Source organism: Limulus polyphemus, unplaced genomic scaffold (assembly GCF_000517525.1).
Source record: "Limulus polyphemus unplaced genomic scaffold, Limulus_polyphemus-2.1.2 Scaffold148, whole genome shotgun sequence".
Classification (NCBI taxonomy): Eukaryota; Metazoa; Arthropoda; class Merostomata; order Xiphosura; family Limulidae; genus Limulus; species Limulus polyphemus.
In genome coordinates, this window is record NW_013665758.1 from 714,313 (window position 1) to 734,670 (window position 20,358).

Below are 20,358 nucleotides of genomic sequence, written 5' to 3' on the forward strand. Positions count from 1 at the left end.
ATAAAATAGAGAAATTAAACTTTTAGAATCACCTTTAAAAACTATGGTAGTAATTTATTTACTTGGAGATGTTTGGAGCAAATGCTCTTTTTCAAGCCAGAAACAAGCCTGTCAGTATATGTATATATACATCATAATTCAAATGTACTATAGCTATTTTATCATTGTATGGCAAACATAACTATAAAACATTGATCTTACTAGTTTTTAGATGTTATAAGGTTTCCTTTTGTTTCGTATAGTTGTATTAGTATCATATCTGCTCCTGAACTATCATATCTAATCTACGTTTTTTCCCCTGTGATAATTTAATTTTATTGTCACTACCTTGGAAAGTATCACTAATGTAAAATATAACATACAGTAACTTAGTGCATTGATTTATTGAGAAAGTGATAAGTTCAAATGTATCAAATGAAGGCAGCAGGCCAAACACATACACTTAATCAGTTTTCAAATGAAAGTTATTTATTTGTTATCAGAAAAACTGGGAATTTCCAAAAACATGATGTTATATGTATTTTCTTTGTTCTCTAGATAACAAGACTTTATCTTCTCTTGATTAATTTTGTATCATTTCCTTGTTAGAGTGTAAGTGCTTGTTGGCCAACTGAAGTAGTTAACCTGTTTTTACAATCATCTTTATAATGGCATTCAAACACGTCAGTTATGTACCACAGAAATATTTGCATACTTAGTTAATTTTAATACCAAAAGTAATTCCATCATGGGTGGGCACAGAGACTAATAGAATTTTTACACAAACAATTTGAAACAAAGACAGTGAGCTTTAAAGATCTTAAGTGACATCTTGTCATGGATTAATAATTAGAATTGTGATTTGTATGATGGTTGCATTTGACAAAGTAGCTTGCTAACTTATTTGAACAGTGATTATTTTCAATAAGTTGCTAAAATAGTCATCAAATACATCATGTTGGCAGGTAGTAATTCAGAGACTCTAGAACAGGGTGGCAGTGAAATAATGCATTTCTTAGCTTATAAAGATCTGTAATGTGACACACCATGTCAGGTTCTTTGTGTTAGTGAGTTGTTAGTTTTAATGGCTGTTTATCTTGAATACCCTTTCAATCCTTGAGATAAAACACATGAGCTATAAATATGTGAACTTTATATATGAAAATAAAGAAAAAATGTTTCCTCTTCCAGTACACATCTCATGATTTAGCAAAATTTGTCATTCTACCAATAGAAATTAAATGATGCGGTGCAAGTACACAAAATGTAACACTAAATTTACACTAGAATTTTGAAAACTATAATTTAATGGAATTTCTTTTCCAGCAAAAACAAAGAAAAAAGTTGCTAGAATGTCAGGGTGTACACCTAGTTCTATTGTTTGTAAAACAATAGGATGAACTCTTAATCTACATTCATGAGACAGACATACGTGGGGTGTTATTTTGTCTTTGGTCTAGTAATTATGCTGCACATGGTAACTAAAAGCTTGTGTTGTCTAACTATATATAGACTATGGCACATGTTTCAAATTAACTTCCTTTTTTTTACCCCACAATGACTCACAGACCAGAATTTTTTTTAAGATAAAAAAAGCTAACTAGAAACGTATATCTGGCATGTATTCTAATTTTATTGCCTGCAGATTTCACATTGCATGATCTTAAATTGGCAGACATCTTAATATGTTATTTATGTATAAAATGTTTTTTATATTTCTAAAAAAATTATGCATAACTTTAAACAAAGCCATAAAAGTACTAAATTTTCAAAAGTGATGCTAAAGTGGATTAATTTTTGATGAGTATGCATACACGTGTGCTTTGATTTTTTTAAAGTATTTTTTCAGTTGTTGTTGTTTTTGAGCACTAGTACAAGGTTTGTGTTTGTTATGGGATTTCAAATAATTAATATACAATTTGAAATTGTTTTGATACATGTAGTTCTAATGGTAATTTTCTGTAAATTAATGTCTTAATGTTAATATACCTCTTCAAGTTTATAGGACAGTTCACACAGAGTGGATAGTTGGTACTAACAGTTGATTCATGGTTGTTAATTGGTACTGATGGTTGACTTAGAGTTAGTAGTTGTTATAGACAGTAAATTCAGGGGTGGCAGTTGGTACTGATAGTTCACTCAGTTATGATAATTGGTACTCCTGAGTCAACTGTCAGTACCAATTACCAGTCCTAAGCTAACTATCAGTTAGAGTCAACCATGAGTCAACTGCCAGTATCAACCACCAACTGTGACTCAACTGTCATCACTAACTACCAGCCCTAAGTCACCTTTCAGTATTGACCAATAACTTTTAGTCAACTGTAAGTACCAACTATCATGACTGAGTGAACTATAAGTACCAACTACCAGCCTTGAGTTAACTATCAGTACCAACTACCAATCCTGAGACAACTATGAGTACAAATTACCAGTCATAAGTCAACTGTCTATAACAACTATCAACCATGAATCAACTGTTAATGGTAGTTAGTACTGATAACACAGGCCTGCAAATGTAAACTTCATAAAAGTTGTTTTGGTTGAATAATGGATTTTCCATAATTCAGCTAAATAGATTCCAAAAATAATATCCATTTTTTTTTCTATCACGTAAGGATTTGTTACAAATTGGGAAGGAAAAAAAAAACTCTTACTTAAATCAAATTATTATTTCATTTACCACAATGAAAATTTTTTACTATTATGTTTGTTAACAAAAATACAAACAAACTGAATAAAAGGAAGAACATTGATGTCAAACAAATATGCATCCTCATTCATTTTGTTTTTTTGTATTTTGTATTTTATTGAATAGTATGTATTTTGTTTGACAGCATGTACTTTATTTGATAGTATTTATTTCCTTTGGTAGTATTTACTTTATTTGGTAGTTTATACTTTACTTGGTAGTTTGTATATTATTTGATAGTATGTATTTGGTTTGATAGCATGTACTTTGTTTGATAGTATGTATTTTCTTTGGTAGTATTTACTTTATATGGTAGTTTGTATTTTATTGGATACTATGTATTTTGTTTGACAGCATGTACTTTATTTGGTAGTATGTACTTTATCATACTAAAATAAATACCATCAAATAAAGTACATACACTCAAAGAAAATACAAACTACCAAATAAAGTACATGCTGTCAAACAAAATACATACTACCTAATAAAGTATAAGCTACTAAATAAAATACATACTATCAAATAAAAAAATACATACTATCTAACAAAATACATAATATCCAATAAAATACAAATTACCAAGTAAAGCATAAACTACCAAATAAAGTATATACTATCAAAGTTTGATAGTATGCATTTTGTTTGATAGTATGTATTTTATTTGTTAGTATGTACTTTATTTGGTAGTTTATACTTTACATGGTAGTTTGTAATTTATTTGATAGTATGTATTTCCTTTGGTAGTATTTACTTTACTTGGTAGTATGTATATTGTTTGATAGTTTATATTTTATTGGATAGTATATATTTTGTTTGATAGCATGTACTTTATTTGATAGTATGTACTTTATTTGGTAGTTTATACTTTATTTAAAAATAACCTGATGATATGTGATGCTGACTTTATCATACATTGGTATTTGCTATTAATGTTTGTGTTTTAATTAACCAATGTGATGAAACATTACTATAAGGTTCCTAATAACTTTGTTAACTGAAATTTTAGCTGCTCAATATGTGTCTCGGTTAAAATTAAAGCCTAGAAAGTTTGAGGCTGTTAAGACTGAGAATGTTTAGCTCATTATGGAGTTTTAACAAGTGTACTTTAAAACCATTTTATCTAAACTATGCTTCAGATGAAATGTTTCAGCTCTTAACAGTTGTATCATAATGCCTCATCAGTGTTCAGTCTGAATAATTGAAGTTCCTTCCAGATTAGTGTATGTATACTTGACCTTTAGTTGAAGTTGTATAAAATTATTTATATCATTATTATGTCATCATAACATTTGTGAAGTATTAATATATTTATGTATTTTGAATTTGTTCCAGGCCAGATGCCTTGTGCTTATCAAAATTAAAAAACTTGTAGAAAAAAGTACTTATTTAAAGTAATTCTTAGTGACCAAAACCCAAACTTATAAAAACAAAGGAATAAGTATAAGTTTAAAGATAGAAATAAAGATGTACTTACATTTGATTTACATTACTTAGTTACATTTAATCAAGTATTATGAAAATAAAGTATATAGCTACTTGCTGTTCCATCATGTTAGAAATCTAGCTGTAGTTAATGTAAAAATGAACCCCAGCTGTGAAATGTGAAATATATACTTAACAATACCATAGCAATTTATGCAGTTCATGATTTGAAGCTTTAATTTATACTTCTTGTATAAGTGTTTTAAATAGCTATTTTAAGTCTTAATATTTTCTTATTTGACCATTAACTTGAAATGATAGTGAAACTAAACCACATTAAATCTATAAATTGTGTTAAAATTAGAAGGATTAAATAAATAATGTTTTTTTTTAAATGTTTTAAAAAGCCACTGTCAGAGAGAGAGAAAGTTTTTTACAGCTCTTAAGTTTAACTATGTTAATCCCTCTTTTATTAATTTAACAAGGTTTCTTACTAAAAGATAAAGATATATTGTAGTGATTATATGTGTTCTCCCAACTAAATACTGTCTCTTGTGCTTTGCAGCCGGCCTCCCTTGGAAATTCCATGCTTAATGTGAGTTTCAGGATTTTGTGCTACAATTTAAAACTAATATAAAAATAATATTTTTAATTTTCAGTCTTCCACTAACATTTTCCTCCATCTCTCTCTCTCTCAGTTCTGTGGCTGTTTTCTGTTGATAATGCAAGTTTTTCTATTAATATGTGATAAACTATGTGTCATGTAGAAGATGGAACAGCAAGATCAAAACAAAATAAAACACCAGTTACATTGTTTTTGGTGTGACTTCATAGTAGTGTTGTAAATGAGTAAAAGAGTTAGCACTAAACTGAAACATTTTCTCAATGACATGAGTACTGTCCTTTCTTCAGCTGAAGAAGTTTTGAAAAATATTTTTGAGTGTATTTAGTTCTAAGTTAAAACATTTTTTGTCATATATGAATTACCATAACTGAATATTGTTGGAATATAAAAACATTGAGTAGGTTGAAATAAAATTTTCTATAATTTGTTTAGTTTTATTGTATGTTGAATTTGGCTTTGCCATTAGAATATTGGGTTGTGGATTAAAAGGTTTGTGGTTTGAAATGTAATGTTGTTGGTTAAACCCTATATTTTAAAATGTAGGCACATTGTAAAAGTGATGGTCACTCCCATTATTTGGTTCAAAAAGCCTTATTGGTGCTGTTAGCTGGTTGTCTTCCTTCTTTATTGCATTTCAGTATTAAGGATAATGCTATCTGAATATTAGGATCTCTGACCTGACCCTTAATCCATGTGCATATAAGGTGCCTTTCAAGTTAAATATTCCAACTCCAAGCTTTATCTTTATGAGTCAAAATTTTTTTCTGACACTTAATCCTTAGTGAATAGAAGAAATTTTAATTTAAAAAATTTCCAAAATTCATAAACACCTGCTGTGAAAAAAAAGGAACTCCAAATATTTCTGCAGAGTTGTGATCTGCAAACATCTCTTTTATTAAAACAAGGACTACATGAACAATGCTAAATGTTTTTAAAATGTAAAATATTTTAACAGTTACTTGCTGGTACAGTTTTCTGAAAATAGATTAGTAGTAACTACTAAATTATAATAAATAGAAGGAAATGAATAGGATTACAACAATCACTGATATAAAAGCAAAATTTGACTACCTTTGCACTAGTATGACTTTATACTGCAGGTTGATGCACATCTTATGTTTAATTTGAACATTTTCTGTGCACTAGACTAGAAAATCCAGAAAATAAACGAATATTGATGGGAAAATTGTGATTTAGTTAAGTAGATTAAATATGTTTTATGTGGTTTCTAGCAAGTTGTTCTAATGCAATAGTGAAACAACAGTTGCATGATTGTGCACAAAAAGAATTGTTAAAAAATCACAAATTAAAAGATGCACACCTGGAAAAGAATTGGATGACAGCACATTCATACTTTTTCTAGAAAAATATTCTAAGTAAGCTTGAGTGCTGAATCTGTATTAATAATTCAGGAATGAAGTTTTTTGTTTCAATTAGTGTGATTTCTTGAATTTGATCAGATTTTTAAAGGTTGAACACTTTCTGTGAGAGAAAACAAGAAATTATACTTTTTATTGTAGAATTTATTTCACTATTTTAATTTGTAGTATCAAGTTATGAGTGTCCAAAATTTAAAATTAAGAAATAGTCGATTTAATGCATTTTTACACAGATTTAGGCACTTGTTTATTAATTTCAGAAAAGTGTGAATGCATTATTATTAGTACACCTTACGTTCAAACTAGTTGGCATTTTAAGGAACGATAACCTATCATTGAAGTTTGTAATAATGGAGAAAAGTTAAGTAGCATTAGCCCTAAAGTCATTTTATCAACTTGTTGGTAAAGCTGATGAACATTAGTAAAGTAATTATTATTGCAAAGTATTTGTAAGAAATATACATGCTGCTATCGGTTCAAAATCTATTAAACATCAATTTTGTTTTGAAATAAGCAAGTTTAAATATTATTTTTTTTAAGATGCAGTTACTTCCCTTACAATTCTCCATGTGATATTTTTTTCAGGGACAGAGTAACCTTAATTTCTTAACTTTCAAAACTCATGATTAACATGAGAACTAGAAAGTAGACATGACCAGATCTAAAGCATAACAAACACTGGTTTACTAAATATAGGACATATCATATAATGATTTGAAAAATATGAAAAGATTAGAACACAACTACCAACCTTCTCATATGTGTGATCAAGTGTAAAGTAAAACATTTATTGTTCTGGTAGATATGATCAACTGGAAAACTGTACAGTTAAGTTTTTGTTAAATGTAACTCTGTTGAAAACATAACTTTTAGTCTTGTGGCAGATATGATCAAGTTAAAAATACTTTTGGTGATAGCAACATAGTTTGATTTCTAAGAAGTGTGAAATTTGTTTTTGAACAAAAGGGAAAATTAATATTATTAGGAAAGACACTATATCTAGCTTTTTAAATAGTGTTCCTTTTACTTAGTGTTACTAGTTGCTGAAATTTTCGTACAGAGGGATTACTTAATTTTACTCAGTGCAGTTTATAATTATATGTTTTAAAAGTAAGATATCTTGTTTAAGCTAAGTGAAAAATCCATTTAGTTAAGCAAATGATTTAGGTCATGTTTTGTTTGTAAGAACTATGCTGATGCACTGTACTTTGTACTATTCAAAACTACCTTTGTACATGTGATGAAACAGAAATGAAACCAAAACCAAATGGAGTAGTTGTAACAGAAACAAAATGACTTAATGTCAGGCTGGGTTAAGAGTGATAGCTGCTATCACTGAAAGCTTGTTTACTTGATGCTTGTGTAATCTTTGTTTTTGTGTATAGTCTTGAACATCTTTGTGAAATTAAGCATGCCTTATCTATTGTTACAAGAATGATTCATTTTCTGAGGCAATGTAAGTTAACTAGATTTATAGCCTGTGGCTTAACCTTTGATACTTAATGATAATTTGGACATGATGCTAAAAGCTCAATATCATGTGAAGAATAGACAGGGTGACTATCAGAAGTTAGAGTTTAGGAGACATACAAAAACAAAGATTTTACAGAGTTGACTTCTTTATACATACATGTATATAAAGAAATAATATGTACTATCTAGGTCACATTTTAATTATGAATATTTGATAGTTAATACATTTTGTAAGATATAAATTACAACTCAGCCTAACAATAAGTTCTTTTTTCTTTTTTTTTTTACAGCTACTCAATTTGGCTTCTTTGTTTATATGTTTATATAAAAAGTAAAGGAAGCTTTGATTTTTGTAGGGTAACATCAGAGAAGGAGTTGAGATTAAGGACCAAAGGTTTACTCAGATGTAGACATTGGTTTAAAAGTAATTTTGTACAGTTACATTGATGTCTATTTTTGTGTGTTTGTAGTGATAATTCAGTAGTGCATGTGTTTTCTGTGAAATACTAGTATGTCCTTTGGTCACTTATGGTCACTTCAGTACTACTGAAACATGTGTAAACCATAGTTACTACAGAGTGAAAATAAATGTGAAGAAAACCTGGAACATTTAAATATATATAAAAGATGAGAAATATCTGTGGAACAAGAGGGACAATTGGATTAGCTGAAAGACAAACACAAGAAACAACTACAAAAGGTTTAAAGAACGAGGTCTTACCATGAATATACAGAAATGAAAAGCTTAAAAGTCCAAAGGAAAATAAAAGAGGATGATAAACATATTGAAGTAATTGGAAATACCTCAGTTATGATTAGTACTATTGATCTGATGTTTAGTAAATGAACTGTAAATGAGTGAAACTGACTTAGGTAACCTAAACCAGAAATACTAGTAAAAATATGAATATGTATATATCTTTTTTAGGTCTTCAGAGCCCATCATTTCATAGACTAAAATTGATTCCAATAGAGAAAAGTCCTTATTTATTATTCAAGGCCAGAATTAATGGTATTTTTCAGTTACTTCAAGAATACTTGATGTCTACATTGGTTGAATTTGATCTGTAGGTGCTGTTGAATGTAATCAGGAATGTGAAACACCTATATTTATTGGTTTTCAAGACAACCAGGTTTCTTTGGGATTTTTTACATTTAATGAGCCACTGAGGAAATTAGTTTTTGTGCCATTACCTTGCATTTTCATGCATCCCTTTGGGGTCACTGATTGTTATAGTGGTCATTGTCAGGTGTTGGAAAATACTGGAAAGTTCTTATATTCTTCAAAGACTTCAGTGAGCTTGAACCCTTATCTTTAAGCTTTCTTCAATACAAGTAGTGTAGTTATACTTGGATTTGTTTTATTTTTTAGAGAAGTTTTTTTATTTTTGTTAAATTTTGACCTATTTTTTTATTCATGAAAATTTCTTTGGTTTGAATTTCATTTATTTATCATTTGTTATTTCAATAGCAACTAGAAATAACTTTTGAACTTAACCAAGAATGGACTAAAAGAGAAATATGAATAAAATGAGTTAAAATATCTTTAAGTGTAGTCTTACTATTATTAGAACTCCAAGATAGAGAAATTTAGGTTTCAGTTTTCTTCTAAAGTTTCATTTAAAGTACTTTTCAGTATCTGGCAAGTTAATATGCAGATCTCTGTTAACACATTCACTGATTACTTCACCTCTGTGTATAAGGTAATGTGCTTTAGTTAACAGTTATTCAGATTTTAATTTATTTTTTCAGTTATCTGTTCATGTGCATGTTGTTATGTAGAACTACTGCTATCATAACCTTGTGATTTAAATATATCACAGTATAAAAGGGTTCAACCTTGGACCCTTATTTGAGATACAAGTGTGAATTCTAATATAACCTTATTCACCCTGATCTGTTATTTCAGGTGTTTTATAGAATATATCAATTTAGGCCTTAACACACTGCTTTGTGTGTTGTGTTTTATAGAAGAAATTTTTTAGGCTTCAAACCATTGTCACAGGAATTATGTCCCCCCAGTAGGACCGCAGTTAGTTTATGGATTTACAATGCTTAAACCTTGACACAGCAGATAGACCAATGTGGAATTGCTTTAAAACAAACAAAAACCAAGCATAGGAATTGTATTTTCCAATATAGATTTTTTTAAAGCTTTGACATATTGTTTTCAATTTTATAATGTAGATGTATTTCAGCAATGAGTTACTATTTCACAGGTATATCTTGTATTATGTTCAGTACATATTATTTACATGTTATATGTAGATGGTGCTGTCCGACAGTAAGTGATGTACACTATATATTATTAATGTTTTCCTCCTAGCTACAAGTGATGTGATATTATAGTCAATGACCTGCATTATATATTGTTAATATCTTGCTGTCATTTTTAGGATTTTACATTATATATGTATATCTATATACAGGAAATGATGCTTAGGAGAACACTTGGGGAAGAAAATCCTGTTGTTTCTAAATCCCCAACAGGAAACACTATGGACATGACTCCTGTTTGCACGACAGGCATGGACCCTTTTTTGGGAAGTTCTAATCAGCATGCTCGTCAAGGAAGTGAAGACAGTGGACTTGGACTCGGTACCAACTGTAGTGTTCCTCACACTCCTGAGAATTTCCTTGGAAGTCTAGAGGATGTGATGGATGGTGGAGGTGAGTATTACATAGCTTAGAACATTGTTTCTTGAAGAACATTTAAAAGACAAATATCTTTTGGAATGATTTGACTGTGCTGTCTGAAGTTGAGGAAATCTGAGTGCAGGGCATCTTAGCAAATGTTGACAATGCTTTATAAATGTGTTTTTAATGTTCGGTTTTGTCATGATTCAGTTAGCTTCACAAAATTTAATATTATACACTCTTCTAATTCTTGAACATCCTTAAGGTTATAAATAAAGGATGCAGTGTTAATATATATATATATATATATCTTATGACAAGTATAATTAATTAAAATTTAGTATTGCTTCATTCTGTTGGTTGAAAGGAACACGAAAAATATATTAGGAAAACATGCTAAAATGCATAGTTGTATATGAGCATAAAAAAGATTTAAAGAAATATATGACATAAATGTGTGTGTGTGTGTATGTACTTATTTTTGATATAAAATCAATAAAATGTGAATTAAATCTTTACAGACATTGGGCAACAGAGAGGAAGTGATGTTACTATGGAAGTACTTCATAGTACAAATCTTAGCCTTGGAATTGACAGCATGGATTCTGATGACTTAGTGCCTAGCATACAGGTATGTTTGAACTTAGTTTTTGTGTTTAAGCATTTAGCTGATAGCAAAATAGTTGTTCATTTTAAATAAATAATACCTTTACATACCTTGTTAAATGACTTAAATTATCATTGCGATTGGTTTGTATAACTTCCCTGATGCCTGTATTAGACTCAAGTTGTTTGTGGTTTATTAAAATATATAATATGTTTTTTACTTGTTAAAAAAATTCAGAAGTTTTGTTGTATCACTCAGGCTATTTTAAAAGTACTGTTCTGTAACTGCTGCTCTGTGTTGTAACCTTATCTGGGGTATTTTCCATAGTTGCTGAGAAAAAGAGATAAAAAAAGTCATCACCTACGTTAAGCACTTTAAGATAAAATCTCTACTTCTTTTTTTAAGAACTCGTTTGTGTGTTTTTTTTTCATGTAGAAAGTGAACACAGAAAAAAACAAGTGTAATCAAATTGAAACATGCTGTTTTTAATTGCTAGGAAAATTAAAAACGTTTTCTTACTTTCCTTTTCAGGAAGAAATCACAGAAGAACTTCTGTCTGATATGGAATCACTTTTGACCTCTAACAAAGACAATATACTGACATGGTTGTAACCCTTAACTGAAAAAATAACCAGGTCAGGTGTGGTGACATTTGTCCATGTTGCCATAAAGACTCATTTTTCTGTCCAGAGAAAGTTCATTTAACGATGTGTATGCCATTTTAGTATAAAGTAATCATTACTTTAGGATCATATTGATTTAAAACCACATGATTTTATAAGCATTTTGCTCACACATAATACTGTCTTTTCTGGTTGTTTTTTTTTACCATTATTATTAGTATGGGGAGTAATATAATAAACATGAACATGAATGTCAAATTCATTGTAATGTAAATATTAGTACCACTTTACTTTGTTTTTGAAAAAAAATGTCTAAATCTAACAACTTGATGAACTGATTCCAGAAATGCAAAATATTTTATGGAATTCAAAATAAGCATTAGATATATTATAATCTTGAACAAAATCCTACAACTACACATCCTTTAAAGTATGTGATGTAATGTACTTTCTATATTCACCTATGATGCCATTAGAGGTCTTGTAATGTAGGTTGAAACTTTGGGGATTAATATCTAGAAACAAAGAAAGAAGAGTGATACTTTCAGCTAATATGTTCTTCTTGCATCATATTTTTTTATCATATAAGAGAAGGAACTATTGAGAAAAATAAAAAAGACAGTTGTACGTTTCACTTTTTTTTGTGAAACGTGCAATTGTCTTTGTTTTTTCTTTGATTCTGTAATTTTGAGTTTCACTAAGTACCGAACATTTCAAATATCACTTACAGAAGGAAGCATCTTAATCTACCACACTAGTTGAAATCTTCTGAAACTTTTATTAGAAGTAAGATGTGAATAAATCATTCTTGACTTCCAGAAGTGTGCCTTATTCAACTGCATGTTGTATACCTTCTGCTACTTTTATTGGAATTGGTTCCATATTAATTAATACACATGCACTTAGATCTAAATGGTGGTTTATCTACAATACGTTAAAGTGTTTCAAGATTGTGGTTCAAGTGTAGAGCCTGGATTTTGTCTGTTAATTGACATCTGTTTAGATAATATTTATATAATATTTTGCATCCCAGTATCTCAAATGTGTCATATTAAAAGTATGTGACTAAATGTCTCTAGGATACATGACAGGCTATGAAAACTAAATCTTTATGCATAGCTAGCATTGCAGTAATTCTATAATTTGTGCTTGATTTCAGTGTGTAAAAGTTTTTTCTAAGGGTTTACAGTAATTGATTTTGCCAAGATTAATTCTTACTGTTGTAAATAAAATGTCACCCCTTTTCTTTAACTTTTAAAATCATACTGAATTAATTTTAGTTTCTGAAGCTGTATAAAAAGAGGACCTATAAGGAGTAAAGAACTTATACGGAAGTTCATTCTGTAGTCAAAACTTTGTTATTCAGTTTTTATATAATCAGCCGATCTCAAAAACTGTAAGGTGGACTGGTCTCAAAACAACCATAAATATTTTGCCATACATTTATTTTTTGGAGTGTCTTACATAAACTTAGCAATGGAGGGCAAGTTCTGGAATATATATATATATATATATATATATATATTACTGAATACAAGTGCTGTTTCTTTCTGCCATGAAGATGTTTATCTAAATGCTTTAGTTCAAGCAAAATGACCTATAAATTTCAAAGCCTTGTAAATTGAAACTCGTTTTACTCAGCAGTCCTTATTTTAAGTCACTAAGGGAAACTTTACTTATGCTATTTGATCTACCAAAAGGTAGTGTATTTTTATTTCCTACAGGCCTTTTTTGGAAAACGTTAATAAATAACATAAAAGAGGAAAAGAAAATGTCAATGGGTACCTTTGTATTTGTGGCCCTCCTTTGTATTGTAATCATCCATTTAATAGTTATGGTGTGCCATTTGGTGACTTAAAGTAGTACTAGTTAATATACCTTGGTATGGTGCCTGAGATCATGGTTCTATTTCCTAATTGGATAGTGCAATTTGTTATGAAATGTAAGATTTTTCCGCCTGATTATAACTTGTGAAATAACATGTTGTAGAAAATTGTATTTTTTTATAACAACTAGCTTATGTATTAGCAAAGCTATGTTATTAAACATTCAAGAAATGTTTTAAAACAACTTGCAAAATGCACATAGGGTACCTTACAGACAGAAAGACTAACCTTGTCTTGTTAGACAACACTGCTCTTTGCTTATTGTTTATACTGGTAGTGAAAGAAGTGTGGAAAATTTACCAGTTGATGTAAGTGCATATTTTGGGTTTTGTGATAAAGTTAGGCATAAAAACATTTTAATGTTTTATGTGTAAAAAAAATAAAAAAACTCATAGTAATGAGTAGCAGTGAGACAAGATATACAAAAAAAAGAGTTTAGTCTTCTGTGTTTTCAGTGCTATTTTTGACTGACTCAGGAATTTTCTTTGTTGTCTCTTTTCTTATTAGTTGTGGAAATAAGAAAAGGAATGTTGCTTTCAATTGTCATTATTAAGACCTATTTCCACATGGATGTAAGGATATTAATAAAACATACTGTTGCATGTGTTTATTATATTTTCATAAATGAATCAGATTTCAAGTTAATCACAAGGTTATATCTTGGAAGTAGTTTTTGTGTGGTGTGACAACAAAGTTAAAATGTTACTACAATAACTACATATGTGACTAAATCTATTATTGATTACAGTCATTGTGCTTTAAACGTCCAGAAGAAGTGACAGGCTTGTGTACAGTGACCTGATTTATTCTTGTGTAGTCTTTATTCAAAAAGTTCAAAATTTTACACTTTTTCTCATTAAATTAGACGTGGCAGCTATATTTTTTTTATTTATAAGGTAAATTTATTCAGTTGAAGTTTATTTTGTAAACAGCTCGAATGTTGTGTTTTACTTGGTAATATATTTACCAATCATAGTTTTATCCATCCAGTTTTTTTACCTTAAGATGCATTTTATTTCTGTTCACACAAACACAATAGAGAAAAATTCGGTTCCCATTTTTATGTACCATCTTTCTCTGATTTATTTTTGAAGAACACCCATATACTTATGTATTATTTTTACTTGTGAATACCGATTTTTTTTACCACCTGATTCTTTCATACCAAGACCACAACTATATCAAGGCACTAGAATTCTTCATTGTAATACATTGGGATGACTAAGTTAATTACCTACTTCCAGAGAATTTTTTTTTCACAATTATATTATTTGCCTGGTGTTTTATTGCTTGTAATTTAATCTCTTTTTATGTGAAGCTATAGTTATTCATTTTAAATTGTCATATTGTTCTTAAATTAATATTCTCATCTTTGTATTGTTTTTCTCTGTTTGTGGACTCTTTTTAAAATGATATTGTATCAGTTATTCTTTTTACCAGAAATGTAATGTAAAAATTGTAACAATAATTGTTTTAGTTACAACCATAGCTCACTATTAAGGGTGAGTGTAAAGTTTAATCACAATACTGCAGTCATTGAAAAATGCATCATCAATATTTTAAAACAATGTACAAAATTGTAACAATAATTGTTTTAGTTACAACCATAGCTCACTATTAAGGGTGAGTGTAAAGTTTAATCACAATACTGCAGTCATTGAAAAATGCATCATCAATATTTTAAAACAATGTACAAAATTGCCATGAATTAATATTTTTATCTTTAATAATTAACAGTAACAGTTCTGCAGTATTACAAACAATCTTTTCTGTGTGTTTTATTTAACATAAATTATAAATAACAAATTTAAATGGGAGCAGTAAATCAAGGTATTGCATTCTTCAATAAATATTAGTGTAGAATGATAATTTACATGAGCGTTTACAAGTTTACAATTTGGATTGTAGGCTTATTCACATAGAAAATTATATCAATGACTGTTTGTACTTAAAATTGAATATTTCTTTTAATGATATTTTTAACTTCTTTTTTTTTTGGAAACTTAGCAAAGGTGGTAGTTTGATGGTTATCTAAGATAACCAATACATCTCATGAATTTTCTGTTTGTTATGGTCAGAAAATAAAGGATCTTAACAAAAAATAACATAAAAAATTGGTGTGCCAAAGTGAAGAGAAAGTTATTGGAGTAATTAGTTATCCATATAGACTCTCATTAACCTGATTGCCTTTAGGTACACTATTGTGATAATGATAACTCTGTGAAGGGTTCAGATTTGGGTTTTTGGTTGCCTGTGTTTTTGTGACAAGTTTTTTGTTGTTGTTTTTTTTGTTATGGTGAAGGAATTTTGCATGTTAATCATTCTTGTCCTGTGGATAAAAGTCTATATTTTGGTAGTTATATTAAATACATGAGAAGTTGCTTTTCAAATGTAAATACTGTCATTTACTGGCCATGAAATTAGATAATAAAATCAAGAAGTGCCTTTAACTATTGCATATTCTGTATGTAAATAAAACAGAATATAATAATCACTGTGTTCCAGAGTTTTTTATTCTGCTTCCATAGTACTAGTGGCTATTTGATCTAGTATCTTAATGTACTGAAGAAAATGACTATTGTATGTGGAACTCATTTCATTATTGGAATAACGGAATATTGTTAGCATATACATTACGATAAAAGATATTAGTATTGAAAACAATCTATCTCTACATATACACATGTAAAAACCAGGAAGGAATGTTAAACTCCAAATGCATGATCGTTTCAGTAATGATATAGGTTAAAAATAAAAATACATGCAAAAATTCAAATGTATACATCCCTGCTTAGATATAATAAATAGGACCAGATGGACTTATCCAATTTGCCCAACATCTGACTATAAATTGATATAATCAAGTCATCAAATAGGCATGCAACTCCTCTTTTGTACAAAATATACACCATTCTATAAAATGAACTGTGATGGGGATTTTTTTTAACTTGTTTGTTGTTGTTGTTAATGCAAAGCTACACCGTGGGGAATCAGACCTCAGATTTTAGCATTGTAAGTCCATAAACTTACCACTGACTAAACAGAGAACTTGTTAGTAGTAGTACAGAATATATTCATTAATCTAAGTAATACCTTAGATGAATATCATGCTAAGTAAGTTAGTGTAATTAACTGACAGAAACTTTGAACTTCAGAAAATGTTTATATTATTCATCATTATGTTTTATTTAAAATGAACAAAAGATTCACATCACAATATTAGGGAGAAGCAGCAGCAAAAAAAAAATATAACTTAAAGATTTTGTTTTCCCAATGCTATATATATATATATGTGTGTGTGTGTGTGTAAGAAAAAATGCCTCACACAGACAGGGAACTATAAGTTATGGACCTTGATTATAATTGATTAATTAATATTAACTTCTGATGAAAACAAGCTACTTACATGGATTAGAATTAAAATCAAACCAGTTGTTAATTGTATTGCTAGTGTTCAAGTTTAGCATTTCTGCTTTTGAGGATTGTTGTTATGTGTACCATGTAAACTGCTGCAAGAAACATTAGTAGTTTAAGTGACTTTATTTAGAGTGTTAATTGCTTGTAACCTGTTATTAGACAATTTGTTGTTCAAACATAAGTTTCGGAATGAGAAAAATGTACTTCATTTTTGAAGTTCATCAAATTTTCTTCATATGAGTGCAGATTCACAATAAAAAACGACTTTTTTGTGTTACAGAGAAAAAATAATTTGTATAAGTACTCCTTGAATTTATTCAACCAGTAAAAATTTTGTCTGTACAGTCACGTCTAATAGATTCATATCAACTTTGTCTTTTTTTAAGATGTAAAGTTATTGATGTACAATTCAATACAATAATTGATCCCATCAAAATTTGGAGATGCTTGTTTGTGTAATTGCTGTAGAAATATTATAAATACCTAGTTATGCTGACATTGGGACCTTTGACCTTTATTGACCATACCACCATCTGACTTTGTTTGTCATTGGCTTTTATATCAGCAATGGATACAATATTCATTTAATAATCTTCCTAATAACAGCTAACACAAAATGATTTATCAGTGCTGGTGAAGCCAGCAGATGGCATGCTATTAATGTGTTATTTCCTTTCTACCAGCAACTAACACAGTACTAGCATGACTAACGTTTGTAATAGCAGCTAACATAATACTAGTATGATTCTATCCATTGTACCAGCAACTAACACAGTACTAGCATGACTCTAATGTTTGTAATAGCAGCTAACATAATACTAGTATGATTCTATCCATTGTACCAGCAACTAACACAGTACTAGCAGGACTCTAATGTTTGTAATAGCAGCTAACATAATACTAGTATGGTTCTATCCATTGTACCAGCAGCTAACACAGTATTAACATGATTCTATTCACTGTACCAGCAGCTAACATAGTACTAACATGATTCTATCCGCTGTACCGGCAGCTAACATAATATCAGCATGATTCTATCCACAGTACATCTGATAATATTATAAACAATTAAGAGTTTGAACTAGTTTCTGTGGTTAAAATGAATCTTAAAAATAGGATTCTGTTAGTTATTCAGAATAGGTTAAGCATATATTTGGCACAGGAATTGTGCAAAGCATTCCGCATTATAAAAAAAAAAGTTTTATATCGCAATTAATTCATCGACTTTTTTTTCAGGTTGGAATACATTACGGTTATCAACGTACCTTTGTATCAGAAAATTTCAGAAACTAAGTTTAAAGAGTATACAACTTTTAAGCATACATTTAATCCACAAGTTTCGTTTTGTCAGTTGTAAGTTAAAGACCGTTGTGGCAGGCGTAAGCGGGATAGGGTTACAAAGAGTATATGTCAGATTAATTCTGTTTCATCCAAAGTGTCAAGTGGCAAACGTTCCTTGTCATAAATTTTGTTAATAAACAGTAACCAAACGTTGGCAACACATCTATAACTCCTTTTTGGGTTCGTATTTCATACGAGTTTTGATGCTAAACATGACACAGAGTAGGCTAGATACATTTATAGTTTCCATTTATACCAGAACTGAGTATATCTGCATAATAAGTAAAAATCTGGAATCGAGTATACAAGTGATACTTATTGTACAGGTTCTATTAAGTTTTTTTCGTTCTCTTCCGGAATTAAAAAAAAAAAAGATTTATGTACTCAACATTTAGATAACTGTTAGTTTTCAAAACATGACTAACAAAATATTTAAATGTCGTTTAGTCTTTTGAATGTCAAAATTTTGTTTTCGGTTCTGCTGTTTTTGTAAATACTAATAAAAGTCTTTAACACGAAGTAACTAGGCCTGATTAATTTGTTAGTTCCATGTATCTGAGAGTTGTAGACGTAGTACAGACTAATTCTTAAAAATACTGGTGTGATACGATGATATATTATTATCAAATGCGTTAAGGCTTGTATGTTTTGTAGCTAAAACCTGGTGAAAAAGAGCATTGTATATCGATCAGGAGTTCCACACAAATTATTCTTCGTTTGTCGCTGTGTTTTATGCCTAAATCTCTGAAAAAAAATTGCTTAACTTCGTCTGATATCTCGTATATCTTATTGACAATACAGGTGTTTTGTATACTTCTATTTCTTAGAAATTCTGGCAGTTTTCTATATCTAATTAATCATCAGTGTACCACGCATCCGTATGCATGCATATGAGTAAGCATGTGCGTATTTATTTAGATACATATATCAAGACAATCAGGCTAATATTTTCACATAGTTCCAAACGTAGGACTGTGTATGCAAAAACAGAAGTATAGATGACGAATGTTAACACAGCTAGTCAGAAACTTCTTGAAATATTATATTGTCAGCAAATACCCAAAGTCATCATAAGTACAAACATATACATAACAGTTGAACATATTGTATCTGTCTATAACATGTAGTGTATATTCAGATATTTTGACATGTATGTAATGTATCCCCAGCACCGAATGGGTTCTACACCTATCACGCAGTTTATCCCTAAGACTGTATGGGTTCTATATCTAACATACAATATATCTCTAGCACTGTATGGGTTCTATTTCTAACACTGAATGGGTTTTATTCCCAATATGCAATTTATCCCTAGCACTGTATGGGTTCTATTTCTAACACTGAATGAGTTTTATTCCCAATATGCAATGTATCCCTAGCACTGTATGGGTTCTATTTCTAACACTGAATGGGTTTTATTCCCAATATGCAATGTATCCCTAGCACTGTATAGGTTATATTTCTAACACTGAATGGGTTTTATTCCCAATATGCAATGTATCCCTAGCACTGTATGGGTTATATTTCTAACACTCAATGGATTTTCTTGATAAAGGGCCCACGATTTATTGTATAAGTTATTTTCTTCATATTTTTGTCAAAGTATTTTGTTAATTGTTATTCACTTCGTGGTAGTTCTTCAGCCGTGTGTTTAGAGCAGTTCCTTAAACTTCGTAACTTTAGTAACATTTTCTTTAAAATTTTCAACTTAAAACAAATTAGTATAGAATATGAGTTCAACAATGCTTACACAAAACTCCACATACAAATTAAAATGAAAGGCGTTAAAATTAAGCATGCCATGAATTGAACCTACAGCTATACTAGATTTTGTTCTGGACATTTGCTTCCAACAATATTAGCAACACCAGCTGAAAAGACTGCAAATAAAATTTCGGGACGAGAGAGGAAACTTATGTTACTATTTACGCAGGTTAGTAATTTAACAACGTCATCAAATTTAATACTTTCTTCAGTCACCCCTTCTGCATTATCCTGTTTTTGACTAATAACCAGGATAATGCTTATTCCAGCAAAATTTTTTGCTGGTTTTAGCATGGTAATCAAACCGATATTATATGGATGTCTACACGTTCACATTTATAAAAAGAAAAATTGTGGACTTCAATGACGTTAGTCATAACTTGTCAAGCTGACGTTCAAAAGCTGTTGGGCAGGTGGTTAGGGTGCTCGACTCGCAATCTGTGGGTCGCGGGTTCGAATCCCCGTCACACCAAATATGCTCGCCATTTCAGCCATGGGGGCGTTATAATGTGA

The 20,358-nt window shown here is 29.8% G+C and overlaps 1 protein-coding gene across 3 annotated transcripts in view; it reads left to right on the forward strand.

Moving 5' to 3' along the window:
• The window catches only part of LOC106475602 (transcriptional coactivator YAP1-like), a 59,148-nt gene extending 43,375 nt beyond the window's left edge, over positions 1-15,773 (forward strand). For 2 of the 3 annotated variants that reach the window (XM_013936281.2, XM_022380837.1), the window contains exons 5-8: positions 4,659-4,688; positions 10,000-10,240; positions 10,729-10,838; positions 11,346-15,773. In XM_013936281.2, the coding sequence (XP_013791735.1) occupies positions 4,659-4,688; positions 10,000-10,240; positions 10,729-10,838; positions 11,346-11,426 (462 nt within the window). In that variant the 3' untranslated portion in view covers positions 11,427-15,773. The remainder of the gene's footprint in view (positions 1-4,658; positions 4,689-9,999; positions 10,241-10,728; positions 10,839-11,345) is intronic. The other variant, XM_022380835.1, reaches the window with a different exon arrangement.
• Positions 15,774-20,358: the final 4,585 nt, after the last annotated feature.